The sequence below is a fragment of the Sminthopsis crassicaudata genome, chromosome 1 (genome assembly GCF_048593235.1).
Source record: "Sminthopsis crassicaudata isolate SCR6 chromosome 1, ASM4859323v1, whole genome shotgun sequence".
NCBI lineage: Eukaryota > Metazoa > Chordata > Mammalia > Dasyuromorphia > Dasyuridae > Sminthopsis > Sminthopsis crassicaudata.
This window is the reverse complement of record NC_133617.1, coordinates 748,318,248-748,333,767: the sequence shown is the minus strand read 5'-3', so window position 1 is coordinate 748,333,767 and position 15,520 is coordinate 748,318,248. Positions and strand designations below refer to the sequence as shown.

Genomic DNA, 15,520 nt, shown 5'->3' with positions numbered 1-15,520 from the left:
TGACTGTGGCAGTTTTTGCAGTGGGAGATTGTCCAAGATCCAAGTGATGATTCCCTTCCCATTGTTCCTTTTGCTGTTTGCGTGTCCGTAGTTGCATTTCCGGCTCTTCTTTGGGCTGTGGAAATCAATGTCACGGTGAGAGAACATGGAGGAATGGGAGGGGAATCTTCCTTTCAGCACTTAGCAGCTTGGGGCTGGGAGGAATGAGGGTTCTCATGACTTCTCTGAACACCGCTCTCCTTGTTTGTAAGAGATAAGTCATTATCTCCACCTCTGGGGCACCGGGAGGACCAAGTGATAGAGCGTGTCCTAAAAGAGCTGCCAAGGTTGTTCGGCTGAGTCTGACGGTCTGACCCGAAGCTCGTATCTAGCTTAGCAGACTCAGGAAGCCTGAGGTGTGGTGAGCCAGTTTGGAGGAAGGAGGTGGGAGAAGGAATGTTGGTGCAATTCTGGAGAATAAATGACTTTCATGCTTGAGAAGCGCCCAAGGACGAATGTGCTAAATCCCAGTTGTCTTGTCTCTTAATTATCATAGGCAACCGGCTTCTATTTGGCAAAATATAGAGGCAATCAGAATTTTAAATCTATAATTTGGAGCTGTTTTTAATTCAAACAGGTGTTCCCTAAAATCGTTGGTTTGGATAATGTATATGTTTACACCAATGCACACATATTCACGTATATGTTTATTTATCTGTGCATTTCTATAACCTTTCTTCTCTCTTTTCCCCTCAAAGGTGTGCAACTGGTGAGGCTTGGCAAGAAATCATGCTGGCGTGTCTTCCTGGGAAGCGCTGCGACCCGGAATCCGACTATAGTCCTGGGGAGGAGTTCACATGTGGCAGCAATTTTGCCATTGTTTATTTCATCAGCTTTTATATGCTCTGTGCTTTTCTGGTAAGTCCTAAAGCCTCCTCGTTGCTGGCCCACTGGTTTGGGGGCAGGAGGGAGTTTGAGCCCTTGGCCGTCGAGCTTATTAGCAGAGCGACCTCGGTTCCAGCTGCTCCCGGCTCCGCCGCTGGCTGCCCCAGCTGCCCATGGGTTCTGCTCTGGCTGCGAGCGAGCAGGGTGCAAGTGGCGCAGGCTTCTCTCCTCCCACTCCCACGCAGACTCATACCACAACTGCCCTGGAAGGGCAGACTCTCAGGGGGACGGGAGTCTCTGAGGGCCTCAGGCAGCCTGGGGCTGATGGCACGTGCCGAGCCTGGATGGGCCGGGCTGTGTCCGCTTTATTCTGGACAGCTGGCTCAAACTCCTTAGCTCCCCCTTTCCCACAGAACAGTTTTATAACCTAATTATATCTTCTGCCCCCAAAATGATCAAAGACCCTTCATCGGTGCCGATTGGGGGGTATCCAACAGACTCGTAAAACCTCCTATTTCCTTCAGACATTCCCAGGCTTCCTCTCGCTGCCCCAACTGAAGCTTCTTCCCTGGGATTCAATCCATGTTATTAACCCCCCCCCCCCATTCCTAGATCATCAATCTGTTCGTGGCTGTCATCATGGACAACTTTGATTATCTGACTCGTGACTGGTCTATTTTGGGTCCCCATCATTTGGATGAATTCAAGAGAATATGGTCGGAATATGACCCGGAAGCAAAGTAAGTGGGGGCCTTTCTGCCCCAGGGGCCATGTTCCTGGGTGGGGGCGCCTGCAATCCTTGCCGGCCAGGGCTCTTCCTGAAGGGTCGCCACGCTGCCTCCCTCACTCTGCATTTGTTTCAGAGGAAGAATTAAGCATCTTGACGTGGTGACTCTGCTTCGCCGGATCCAGCCGCCCCTGGGGTTTGGCAAACTGTGCCCACACAGAGTAGCCTGCAAGGTAGGTATTACACATGGCATCCTCTTGCCAGGCAGGAGTGAAAGCCTGCCACCGCCTTCCTTCTGGAAGTGGGGGAAGGCAGAGGAAGGAACCCAAGAAGGAGGGGCCTCGGCCAGAGGGAGGGCTTTCACGAAGAGAGGAGAATGCTGGCATCGGGCACCACCTTATCCTCCTGCCAGTCTTCCTTCTCCAGGGGAAGAAATGGAGATTCTGCTAGAAGCAGGAGAGATTATTGGGAAATCTGTATGGACCCAAGGCCTCCCCTGCAGGACATATTCCCAAATATAAGCTGATTTGTGCCGGGCCACGCGTGCTGGGGAATGTGCACGTAGCTTTAACGGGGCTCAGGATCTGAGAAAAAGGAGTCCAGAGCAGAGGAAGCCATGTCTTCCCACGGGGTCCTCTGTCGGGCTTAACGTGGCCACCTGCTGGGAGGAGAGCGGGAGGCCAGTGACACATGATAATAACGCTGATGTCACGCTCCAAGCAAAGCCCTCGAAATCGAGGCTTCCCGAGTGCAGCTCAGCCTTCTATCTGCTGTCAGCCCAGGACGCTAGGACCTGATTGGAGAAAATAAAGGGGATTGGATCAGTACCTTTGATTTCAGTAGTGCAGGGGATTTCTGGGAGAGAAAGCTCCCTTTACCAGCCTCTCTGCAGCTGCCTACAACCCCAGACGCCTCTTTGGATGGGCCCGGGGGGGAATTTGTTTTGCTTGATCAAGTCCATATTTCTCACAAGGACGTTGGTTTTTTTCATTGGGAGACGGGAAGAAGGGGAACAGAAAGGAAAGAAGGAGAGTCCTTAATGCATCTTTTTAAAAAATACAGAAAGAATTGAGGATGTGCCGCTGGGCCAGGTCTGAAAGCTCCACAGTGTCCTACCAGAGCTCTGGCAGGTCAGGTGCAATCCTCTGTTGTGGAAGTGAGCGAAGTCCCTGGGCCGGTCACCTCCCTCAGAGCTTGCTCAGACACAGGCAGCCTGTGAAAAGGTCCAAACTCGAGGCTCCTTGGACTGGTCCTCTGACCATTAGGCAGCACTGCCTCTCTAGATAAGAGAAAAGAAATGTGTCACAAAATAAAATCTGGATGAAATAAAGTATAAATCCAGCCCAGGGAAGAAAGAGCAAAGGGACCCAGTGAGCAGGGCTTTGGTGTTGGCTGAGCCAAAGAACCTGGGTTCAAATCCTCTGTGATTGCCACCTGTGGGATCTTGGGCACCTTATTCCTTTTCCTGGAGCATTCCCTGATAAATGGGCATTCAAGGACTTTTCCCCTAAACCTGTGACCCTTCCACACTGAGAGGAAGTCATTAAAATTCAAGGAACCTCATCAGGAAAGGCTTCCAAGCAGACGTAGTCTTGGAGTCTACTTCCTAAAGGGACCATAGGACAAGGGAAGTCTTGACCAGCAATGCTGCCACCTCCAACTCCCGTCAGGCAGACTCACGTCAAGAACGGTCCTCGCAGTTTTGTAACGAGCTGGGCCTTGTAAAGGGGAGAAGAGTTGGACAATTTTCTAGCAGGACTCCAGCTGGCAAGTCAGGCGAGGGGTCCATAGAGTGGTGGGGGGGTCAGTCTTGTGCACTGAGGACCCCTGAACCTTCCAGGGCCCACACAGGGAAGTGTGGGTCTCTAAGACTCCGGCTATTGGCCAAATCTGGAGTGATGGTGGTCGTTGCTTCTCTGAAGATGCTTGTCTTTTATTTACAGAGATTGGTTGCCATGAACATGCCTCTCAATAGTGATGGAACGGTCATGTTTAATGCCACGTTATTTGCCTTGGTTCGAACGGCTCTCAAAATCAAGACTGAAGGTAACAGTTTTGCCAGGCTGAGAAAAGTTGAATGGAAATGAAAAGTGATGGCCCAGATTTGGACCTCTTCCCCTAAAAGTCTTTCAAAAACGTTTTCTGTGCAAATGATCGAGACTAGAAGAAGAGAAGGAAAGGGGAGGGTACCCTTAGCTTTTAGTAATCTTTCCTTCCTCTACCTCCTCTCCTGCTTTCACCTTCTTTTCTTCTTTCTCCTCGCCTTCTTCCTCATTTTCTTGCTTTTCCTCTTCCTTTTCCTTTTCCTCCTTTTCTCTGGACATAAGAGAAGAGAATCACAGAATTTCAGAATTGGACCTCAGTGGCCTTTAGTGACCTTCTAATCCAACCTATCTGGGGAAAATGATTTCCTCTGCTCTCAGGACCCTTCATGAGGGCCCTCCGTCTCCTGAGGCAGCCTGTATGCTTGCGGGTAGCTCCAATCATTAGGGAGTTTCTGCTCATGTTGAACATCAGTTTCCCTCCTTTTATCTTCCACACTTTCTTCCTGCTTATGCTCAGTCACAACCTTCCAGCTCCTGCTTCCCCAGCCAAGATGGATGCGTCTTAACTCGTGCCTCAGATACTTGAAGACAGCCCTTTGGCACTAGCTGAGGCTTCTCTCGTGTCCCTAAGGCATTCCTCCTTTGAGAATCCTCCCTGACCCTCACATGGGGGGGATTGAAGACCCTTCATCAGTCTCATTGTCCTCTAATCACTCTCCAGCTTGAGATACCCCTCATCAAGTCTCATTGGAGAGTAGAGTCATGTCTGGTGGCAAGTGCTATCTGGAAACTGAAATGACTTTTTTTTGTGCTTTAGCAACATTTTCCAAATTTATTTTCTTTTCCATTCTTCATAATCTTGTTGTAAATCTTCACTTTGTTACTACTTATATTTATTGATCAAATACATCTTTGCACTAAAAAGAAAAAAAAAAAAAAGAAAAAAAGAAAAAAAAAAGGAGAGAGATAGCCCTATTTCTCACCAAGACCAATTTCTCTAAGGGAGCCCCAAATGTTAACATCAGAAGGGGGCTCCAAGACTATAGGAGCTCTGGGGAAATAGCTCCGGTGGCCTTTGCTTCCTAATGCCAGTCAGTCGGTCAACAGTATTTATTAAGAACTTATCTCATTTCCAAGACTTGTGCTAACCCTAAGGTCTCTAAGAAAGGCACAAATTAGTCCCTTATCAAGGAACTTATTTATGATGGGCAACATCACACGTAAATCACTAGGGCTCTAACTATTCCTATAAAGAGTAGACTGTAGGTTGGGTGAGAGGGAAGACACCAGAAGCCTGGAGGAGGCAGTGGGGGTCAGGGAAAGACCACCTGCCAAAAGGAAATCTAGGTGGAGTCTTGGAGGAAGCGAAGGAATAGCTAGAGGAGGGAAGGATAGGAAGAATTCTAGGTTTGAGGGACCAATGCCACTGCAAAGGCACAAGTAGGGAGAGAAAGGAGACCAGGGAAGATGAATCAGGTGTAGGAAGACTGGAAGTGTGTGAAAGCACCCAGCTAAGGAAGTGCTTAAAAAGCCAAGGCACATGAGGAGATAACAGGAAAGCCCTGGGGTCAGGAAGCCGTAGAGTGATGTGGCTGGACTCTGGTTTTAGAAAAATCACCTTGGCCACTGAGCCTGAAGATGATGAGGGAGCTAGGAGACCGCTGACCAGGTCGCTGGGCCTGAGTGAAGAGATGGGGGCTGGACGACACACCGGGGCTAAGACAGGAAGCAGGAATGACCCCAGTTCCTTCCCCTCCATGCAAAGCTTTTAAACATCTTTCCCAATTCTCTCTTGGCTCAGCCCATTTTCCAAGCATTCAAGGCCTTGCCCAACCTGCTTCCACTTCAATGTCCCACCTCAGTGCTGTCTCTCAGGCAGTACTTGGGGCCTGGTGCCTCTTTGCTTTGTCCTCTCCTGTTTCACAAATGTGAAGTCCTTCAGGAAGAACCTTTTTCCCAATATCCTTCAGGCCCACAGAATTCTGGGTCTGATGACTCCAGAAGGCCCTTCTTATAGAATGTTACCAAGTCCACTTCCCCATGTTGGTATCTCATCTCCATGATGGACTGCAAGTTCCTTGGGGAAAGGGACTCTGTCTTGTTAATCTTAGTGTTTCTGCTGCCAGTAGTTCTTGAAATACTTAATAAACATGATTTAGAAAAAATAAACTCTGCTTGGGGCAACTACAAGAGCCCATCTGACACCATCCTTGGCCAAGATCCTTATCCAGGCTTCTTGTAAATATCACCTTTGGTGTTTGCTCCTTCACTGGGGTCTTCCAGCAAAGGCTGACCCTTTGTCGGAGATGTCTTAGCAAGGATTCATCTTCCATTATGGGTTGGGCAGGATGGCCTGTAGGATCATGATTCTTTATTCTTCACTACAGTCAAGTTAGCATGCATTTATTAAGTGCCTCTGTGTGCCAGGCACTGTGCTAGGCCCTGGGGATAGAAGGAAAGAGAAAATTTGGGCCCTGTTCTCAAACTCACAGCCTAATGGGAGAGATGACCTGTAGACAGCCAGAAATGGGATAAGTTGGGGAGAAACTCAGAGGCCAGTCATTGGAGGCTCAGAAGAGGAGGTCACTGGGTTCGGAAGGGGCTTATCACACATGGTGGCTTTTGAACTGAGACTTGGAGAGCAGGGAATCCAAGACAAAGAGAGAATAAGCAAAGACAATGCCCAGCATTGTAGGAGGTCCTTGTCACTGGATTGCAGAGCATGGGAAGTAGTATAGGGTGGAAGAAGACAGTTAGGAAAAAAGGGGGCCTCTGAAAGGTGGGGCGACTGCTGGGCTCCCTGGGGACAGGAGCTGAGGAGTGGGTCCCAGAGCAGGCAGCCATGTCCTTCGCCCCCCAAGACATGGCTTCTGGTGCCATAAAAAGCCAACCTTTGCTGGGGCTGCTCTTGCCTTGTTTTCTTTCAGGTAATCTGGAACAGGCAAATGAGGAGCTGCGAGCAGTCATCAAGAAAATATGGAAGAAGACCAGCATGAAGCTCCTGGATCAAGTTGTCCCTCCGGCTGGTGGTCAGTGTAATCCATTTTCCACAGTGTGGTTGAGCTCTAAGACTATTATGGTAGCCAGGAAGATAGGGCTTGCAGAATGCCGGGATGCCCATTCTTAGCATGAGCTCACCCCAAAGGGTGCACCGGGGTTTGGGCTGTGGGGAATGTGAAGGTCATTTTGGCTGCAAGGGAGAGGGAGGGCAGCACTGGTTTTCAACAGTGGAAAGAAATGAAGATCAGGTGGCTGGAAAATGAATTTTCTTTCTAGCAGATAAGCTAGAGTCACAGAGATAGAGGGGGAGGAGGGGGAGATAAAGCCAGAGAGAGTGAAAGAGGGAGGAATAGACAGAGAAGGGCACAGAGAAAAAGAAGAGAGAAAAATAAAGAGGCAGAAAGATAAAGACAGAGACAGAGAGAGAGAGGCAGAAATGTAAGAGGACAGAGAGAAAGAATGAGAGAGAGAAAAGGGGAAAAGATAGAAATAGACAGAGAAGGGGATGAAGAAAAATGAGAGGGAGAGAAAGAGACAGAAATAGAAAAGGGGACAGAGAAAGAGAAGAGAGAGAAAAATAGAGAGACAGAGAGAGACAGACAGATAAAGACAGAGACAAAGAGAGAGGCAGAAATAGAAGAGGACAGAGAGAAAGACTGAGAGAGAGAAAAGGGAAATAGAAATAGACAGAGAAGGGGACAAAGAGAAAGAAAGACAGAAATAGACAGAAAGGGGACAGAGAAAGAGAAGAGAGAGAAAATAGAGAGACAGATAGAGACAGATAAAGACAGAGAGACAGAGAGGCAGAAATAGAAGAGAAAAGAGAGAAAGAATGAGAGAGAGAAAAGGGAAGTAGAAATAGAGAAGGGGACAAAAAGAAAGAGAGAGAAAGACAGAAATAGACAAAAAAGGGGACAGAGAAAGAAGAGAGAGAGAAATTGAGAGACAGAAAGAGAAAGAGAAAGAGAGAGGCAGAAATGGAAGAGGACAGAGAGAAAGAATGAGAGAGAGAAAAGGGGAAAAGATAGAAATAGACAGAGAAGGGGATGAAGAAAAATGAGAGGGAGAGAAAGAGACAGAAATAGAAAAGGGGACAGAGAAAGAGAAGAGAGAGAAAAATAGAGAGACAGAGAGAGACAGACAGATAAAGACAGAGACAAAGAGAGAGGCAGAAATAGGAGAGAAAAGACAAAGAATGAGAGAGAAAAGGGAAATAGATAGAAATAGACAGAGAAGGGGACAGAGAAAGAGAAGAGAGAGAGAAATTGAGAGACAGAGAGAGAAAGAGAAAGAGAGAGGCAGAAATAGGAGAGGACAGAGAGAAAGTGAGAGAGAGAGAAAAGGGAAAGAGAGATAGAAATAGAGAAGAGGACAGAGAAAGAAGGAAGAGACAAGAATAGAGTACAGAGAGAAAGAATGAGAGACAGAGACAGAAATAGACAGAGAAGGGGACAGAGAAAGAGCAGTGAGAAAGAGACTCAGAGACAAACAGAGAGACACAGAGAGAAACAGAAAGAGAAAGGCAGAAATATACAGAATGAGAGAGAGAGAGGCAGAGAGAAAATGAGAGACATGGGTGGGGGTGCGGAGGGGCTAAGGCAGAGAGAGCCTACCAAGGGAGCAGCCATCAGTTTTGTTCAGGAAGCTGAAAACCGTATTTCTCTTTGCCTTTTTGCTTCTCAAGAAAGATAGGCAGGCAGCTTTCAGAATTGAACTGGTCTTTTGGTGAATGTTGTCCCTAAGAGCGAATGTCTCACCACTTGTAGACAGAACGTCCCCTTCAGCTTAGGACTCAAACGGCATCAGAGCTAACTCGCCCGCTTGATTTCTTGTGATTTGCCTTATAATAACTGACCAGATCTTTTTTCTTATTTATATATACATATATATCGTACTGGATAGATATATATGCATATATAATCCGCTTCCATTTTCTTTCCATGGCGCACAGTCAGAGCTAGATGGCTCTTTTTGACCTGCTTTTTCTGGTTTTAAAGGTGCAGAGTCTGTTGCTGCAGGGCCTCCCCCAATCGGCGTGTCGGCTCTCCCAGGGCCCCGCGCACCTTCTTCGCTGGTCTCTCAGCGCGTCACCGGCCTGGCAGCTTTGGGGAGGGTCAGGCTGCGGCCTGGAAGCCGCCTTGGGCTCAGCCCGGCCAGACCCTCTGCAGAGGCTTCCGCGGGCACCGGCTCCACCGCTGAGGGGAGCCACTGAGGCCGGGCACGGCCGCCAGCTTAGAGCTGGGGAAGACGGCCCCCCAAAATAGGAAGCAAAGCCAAACTCCCCCCTGAGAAAGCCAGTCTCCCCAGAACCGACGCTGCACATTTAAAACGCCCTTCCCGATTCCCGTTCCCTCCTTTGGCTCCCCGAGTGCTCGCATGGCCTCAATAAACTGCTCTCTCAAACTGTCGTAATGATGTGCTTGAGCTCTCTCTGCAGCCTCCTCCTCTCGAGTCCCAGTCTTTCCGAATATTCTGAAGCAATTCTGTTTTAGGGCGGTGGCATGGAATCAGCGTTATCTCTTGCCAACTATTCCCCTCCTGTCTTTTCTGCGGCTCGGATGCATGCGTCAGAATGGCCGCCCGGGCCTAGCACAGACACGCCTTGGGCTGGGGAAGGGCCGCCACCCCCAGTGCTGCCCCCACCTGACCCTCCTCCACTGACCCAGTGCCACCAGCTTCCTCTAACTTGGCAGGGCAGGAAGTTCCCCAAACAGGCTTGCCATCCACACCCTTCCAGGTTTCTCCCACCCACAGATGGTTGTAGAAGGATCCCCGTGAGGTTTAGCTCCTTATTGAAGGGTCCAGAATGCTGAATGTCTTCATTCTGCCATTAGGGATGTCTCCCCCTTTAAGGGTAACCCCCCCCCAGGAAGATCCCACGTGAGAATGTATCTGAGCCATGGCTCGTCACCCACCCCTGAGCTCGGCTCGGTTTCTGAAGAACTTGAGACAGAAGCTGCTGGTGCTGAGGTGCCGGGAGAAGATGCTCCGGCTCCTTAGGCCAATTTCCGGGGCCCCATAGTCCCTCAGGGGATCCATGTGGCTCCAACGATGACAGCAGATGGACTCAGGGACCAAGCTGGGAGTTGCAGGACCTTGAAAAAGTGGCCCTGAGGGATGTTCCAGAGAAGCCGAGCCCCATCTTGCTACTCAGCCATGGCTTTCCTCTCAGCCATCTCTGGAATTATGCAGAGAGAGTGCATGGCCTTGTGGGCCATATTTGAGATTCGCAGGGAGCTGCCGGAAGGCTGAGATGCCCAGGGAGAGGAGGGGTGCTTGTTCATGAAGCAGTGAGGAAGTTAGTGAGGTCAGATTGAAAAGTAGATGTGGGGGAGGGTGGAGATTTAAGGTGTAGGACTGCAGAGGAGGGACAGGTGGGGGTGGCTTTGAACACAAGCTGCATCCCTTATCTTTGATTTTGGAGGTAATAGAGAGCCACGAGTGTTGTGAGGGAGGGAGTGATGGGGCCAGACGGGCGTCCGGATCATCCCTGTGGGACCTGAGGGGAGAATGGATTGGAGCGAGGAGAGATTTGTGACAGGGATTCCACCTGAAAGGTTTCTACAAGAATCGGCAGAGAGAGACCAGGCCTGCCTGAGGTAGAGAGGGAGGCGTCGGCAAGGTGGGGCTGTGGCAGTGAGAGGGAGAGAGGCCGGAGCGGGACCCCGGGTTGTGAGCCCGCATGACCGGGGAGGAGATGGAGACTTCGTCAGGAAAGTTAAGAAGGGAGCGTTTAGCTGGAGAGAGAATGATTCAGGCTTAGATTTGTTGGGTTTGTGATGTTTGGGGTGACCCATTCTGAGATGCAGGTGAAGGTGTGAAACTAGAGGTCAGGAGAGAGGTAAGGGCTGGATCTGAGACTAATCAGCATAGAGATGACCACTGGATCCATGGGAGACGGTGAGATCACCCAGAGAAACAGAACAGAGGGAGGGAAGAGGGCCCAGGACCAAGCCCTGGGAGACACTTGCAGTTAGTGGGAGGAACTCCAAAGATGAATCCAGTAAAGGAGACAGAGAAGGGTCAGGTAGATAGGTAGGGGGAGATCCAAGAAGGGATTCCGGTGACTGTAAATGGCCTTGTCAGTGTAGCCACCGAGAGTGGAGAAGATGAGGTGACAGCCAGGGGGAGGGGCAGATCAGCGAGGATCCGGAAGGAGACGTGGGTATGAGGCCAAGAAACAGAGAAGCCTGGGGGCCGGGGAGGGGGAAGAGGCGAGGATGGGGCTTGCCTTGTTAAAAAGGGAGGGGGCACTTCTCCAGGTGAGACGGGCTGAGGGAGGAGAGAGGGGCCTCCAGGGGAAGATGAGGAAGATGAGGGAGCTCTCATCAAATAGCCTCAATTTCTTCAGTGAAGTTTGAGACAATCACAGGAGAGAAGGTTAGAGGGAGGGGCGAAGGTCTGGAAAAACTGCCCCCGTGAATGTGTTAGTGAGTCAGTGAGGGAGATTAGGAACAGCGCAAGAGAGTGACTTGTCTTGGACGTTGGGGTTTAAGGTGTCAGTGGGACGTTGAGTTTGAGTTCAAGACTGAGGCTGGATGCAGATTGGAGAATCATCTGCTTAGAGATGGTAATTGAATCCAAGGGGACTAGTGCAACGTAACATAGAGGGAGAAGAGGGTCCAAGATGTGGCCTTGGGGAGACACCAGTGGTGAGGGGAGCTACTCGGCTGAAGATCCAGCAAAGAGACTGGGGAGGAACAGAACAAGAGGCAGGAGGAGAACCCTAGAAAAAAGGGCCATGAAAACCTAGCGAGAAGAGCCTTGGATCGAGGAGTGTCAAAAGCTGCCGGGAAGACCATTGGATTTGTCCGTCAGGAGATCCTTGGGGACTTCGCAAAGAGCTTCAAGCCGGGCTCCTCCCGTATCTGCCCTTCCAACTCCCAGAGTTCTGTAGAAGGACTGCTTCTTTGAGTAGGCCCGACACCTTTATCATTGAGCTAAATTTCACAGTGATTTGTAGCTCCAGGTGGCATCTGGGTACGTCTCTCATTCCCAGCCCCAGAGTTCAAAGAGTTATTTTCATGTATTTTAAAATCACAGCAGTAAACAAAATTCAGTCATGGAAAAGGGGGAAAAAATAGTCCTCGCTGGGAAAGCACTCGATTCAGTTACCCGGGAAAATGCTCATAAACTAGCTTAGGTTTCATTTTAAACGAATAACTGTTCAAATGACCCGAAGTCCTGCCCCTTCTCAGCGCCATCAGAAGCAATGACGTTTGGAGCCGCTAGAGATCAGGGATGACTGAAGCATCCTCCCGCTCTGCAAAGTCTAGCTGTGGCTCCGGCCCCAGAGCCAGGGGCAGAGCCGGCCCGCTCGTCTCGTCGTTGCAGGGGCTCATGGGGGCTTTGCACAAAGCCTGGCACTGAATTAAGTGCTGAAGAAATGTTTGTGGCCTTTCTAGTAGAACCCATGGGAAATGGATGGACTGGCTTCTCCGCTTCTTCTTCCTGGACACCTTTGCAGAAAGCAAAAGGGATCCCAGGCTTGGGCCAGGGCTGAGAACGTCCTCCTTCCCTCACTGACCTCGCTAACAGTCGCAGCATTTCCGCTGTCCTTCCGTGCTCTGCCTCCCCTCAGTGGGGCAGATTGCAGCCTTCCTCTCCCGAGGATCTTCCCGCTATTTCTTGCTCCTTTCTTGCTCCAGGCCTTTATGGGGCACTTTGTGAATAGCAGGGAGGGCCTGGAGCTTGGCCCCTCTTGTCCTTTGTTCTCGTTGCCTTTTCTGATCATTTCTAGCCCTTCTTCGTGGCTACAGCGTGCTTATAAGTAGATAATGGCTGAGCCTTCTTGTAACCCCGGTTTTCTCTTTGTTCCCTTGCAAGTCACCCCAACTTTGCTTTTGAAGTTTGTGATATTCCATGAGGAAGAAGAACCTGGGGGTGAGAAAGGTGGGGCTGGGGCCAGGAGACGTCTTGGATCTTGGATTGCTTTTAATGGCAACAACAGCAACAAAAGCTCCCACTGATGGTAATAGTGACATCATCACATGGTGGACAGAGAGCAGGCCCTGGGGCCAGAAAGACCAGAATTCACACCAAGCCCTGGCGGCTCCAGCAGAGAGACTTCGGGCACGACATTCCCAGATCCAGGGCGTGAAGCAGGTGGGGAGCGGGAGTTCCTTGCCTGGGATTTCTCTGGACCAGTGAGATCACAAGCTTGAAGCCAAAGTGACAGTAGCAGGGATGGCTCCATCCCGGCGACCCCAAGGAGGACGTGCTCTTCCTACCCACGTTTTCAGATCAAGGACTCCAAGACTGGGAGCTTGGGCGACGGCCCGGCAGCCCCAGAGGGGACACACGGGTTTTGAGGCAAGGTTCAGCCCCGGCCTTTCTGACTCCAAGGCTCAGCTTCTCTCCACCTGGGCCCTCTGGGAATGCCCCACGTGCAATTGGACGGCTTTCTTCCTCTGCTTCAGTTCTGGGCCAACTTCAGCTGAGCCCGCTCCAGGCAGCATGCCGACGGGGTCACTCAGGGGGTGGGCGGCCAGATGGGCTCGTTCTCACAGGGATCCGGGGCCTCTCCCTTGTGCACGGTTCTCATCCGAGAAATCTTGTCACTCTCTGGGACTTGATGCGTTCAGTACAACATCAGTAAATGAGAAGTTCTAGGGCCTCCCCATCCATCCACAACTGGTTCTTATATACAATGAGGGGACCCGGTGAATCGAGGCTGGCCCAGTTCCCTATTCATTGTCCTGGGCCTACAGTCAGGAAAACCCGAGTTCCAATCCAGCCTCTGACACTAACTGTGTGACTCTGGGCTCATCCCTTCATGGCTGTTTGCCTTAGTCCACTCATCTGTAAAATGGGTGGTTGTGAGGATCCAGTAAGATGATATTTTTAAGGATTTTAGCATACTTAGAGGGCCATAAAATTCTGACTATTATCACTATTAAGATTAGTAATATCAAACTCTTGTCAAGAACTTTTTTTTAAAAATGGAAGAAAACTCTGACTTTCCATTAGTGGAGAGTGAAAATAAAGATGTAATCTTATTTTCTCCATCCAGCTCTTCTGAGATCTGACCTCTGGGAGCCCAGGTTAAGAGCCCCTGCTTTCTAGCAAATCTGATTTCCTTTCACTTAGACTCATGGCAGTGCACAGAGCAGGGCCTGGAGTCAGGAGGACCCAACTTTGTACTAGCTGTGGGACTCTGGGCAAGTCACTTAACCACTGTTTGCCTTAGTTTTCTCATCTGTAAAATGGAGACAAAAGCAACATCTTCCTCCCAGGATTATTGTGGTCCTTTCAGGATCAAACAAAATAATATCTGTAAAGTGCTTAGCTCGGTCTGGCCCAGAGTAGTGGAATATGATCTATCAGGGACAGCTAGGGGGCGCAGTGGATAGAGGACCAGCCCTGAATTCAGGAGGACCCGAGTTCAAATCTGATCTCAGACACTTAACGCTTCCTAGCTGTGTGACCCTGGGCAAGTCACTTAACCCCAGCCTCAGGGGAAAAAAAAAAGGAATATGATCTATCATCATCATCATCATCATCATCATCATCCTACTACTACTACTACCCTTGAGTCTGCATCTTCTTGTGTGATATTTTGCTCACTATTGGTCACTGGAGGATCACTGAAGAAGTAATGGTTGGGTTTGCATCCATCAAGGCATTGTCTGTGACCTTAACACATGGGAGAAAGAAGCCTCGTTGTGGAAGAGCCTTCCCGGACACGTTGGTCTCTTCTGCATTTGGTGGGTTTTGATCGTTGGCGATCGGTGACTAGAATAAGAGAACAAGCCGACGATATTTGGGAAATGTCCTGAAATGGCCCCAAAGCTGCTCTTTGCCTCCTTCTCTGCCACATTCACCATATCTGTTCATCCTGGAAGTTGCATCCACCATATTGATTCATCCTTGAAGTGAATGTAAACTGTTAGAGAAAATCTTCATGGCAGACTCCCTCTTTCCTTCGGACGTTTTTATCAAGTGGGCCTTTAACAGGTGGGCAAACAATTTCCCCACAGAGTTTAGAGAGGCTGGAAGGGAGGCAAGTAGACAGGCAGACATCTTCTCAGATTGATTTTTCAGTTATATCATCTTGGGTTTTTAGGCTGGTAAACTGGTCCCATGTGCCTTCAAAACGATTTTCTCTTCTTTGGTGACCTATTCTGGGTACACTTGGTTTAGTCCAGTTCTTCCTCCTTTTTTTTTTCCCCTTAAACGTGCATTGCTATTTCTTCATAGAAGGAAATCTGAAGTAAATTCTAGAATTCTTTCTTGCAAGAGAAAATACATTCATTCAATCAAAAATTCCCTCCCTGCTTTGTATCTCTTCTTTGCTCTGGATCATTTTCACCCAAAAGCAGGGAGGAGAAGTTTCTACGTTGAATCCAAACGCCACCTCTTTCCTTCCTTCCCTACCACGTTCAGATCTCGCCTTCAGTTCGGCAGACAAATGCAGAGCACTGTTCTAGGTGCCAGGGAAGACACAGATAAATACGGCATGATTCCTATACTAAGGTATGGAGTCAGAGTCCCAGAGAGAGAACACACCCTCTTCTCCCCTTCCCTCTGCTTCTCTCCACTAACTTCTTTCCTGGCTCTCTTGTTTCTTAATTCTTAAAAACTTCTCAAGTCAGGGCAACCAGGTGGTGCAGTGGATAGAGCCCCAGCCCTGAATTCAGGAGGACCCGAGTTCAAATCTGGTTTCAGACACTTAACACTTCCTGGCTGTGTGACCCTGGGCAAGTCACTTAACCCCAGCCTCAGAAAATAAAAAAAAGAAAAGAAAAAACTTCTCAAGTCCAGTCAACCATTGTGCTCTAGGTAATAGCGGCTGCCATTTACAGAAAATTTTACAACCTGCCAAGGACTTTACACACATTGTGTGTGTCATGGGACAATGATGTTTAAATTCTGCTCTCCAGAG

At 49.5% G+C, this 15,520-nt stretch overlaps 1 protein-coding gene across 9 annotated transcripts in view; it reads left to right on the top strand.

The window, feature by feature from the left end:
• CACNA1D (calcium voltage-gated channel subunit alpha1 D) overlaps window positions 1-15,520 on the top strand; it is a 292,709-nt gene that overhangs the window by 250,563 nt on the left and 26,626 nt on the right. For all 9 annotated transcript variants that reach the window (XM_074284468.1, XM_074284463.1, XM_074284465.1 and 6 more), the window contains 5 exons: window positions 738-897; window positions 1,477-1,604; window positions 1,728-1,824; window positions 3,535-3,637; window positions 6,564-6,665. In XM_074284468.1, the coding sequence (XP_074140569.1) occupies window positions 738-897; window positions 1,477-1,604; window positions 1,728-1,824; window positions 3,535-3,637; window positions 6,564-6,665 (590 nt within the window). The remainder of the gene's footprint in view (window positions 1-737; window positions 898-1,476; window positions 1,605-1,727; window positions 1,825-3,534; window positions 3,638-6,563; window positions 6,666-15,520) is intronic.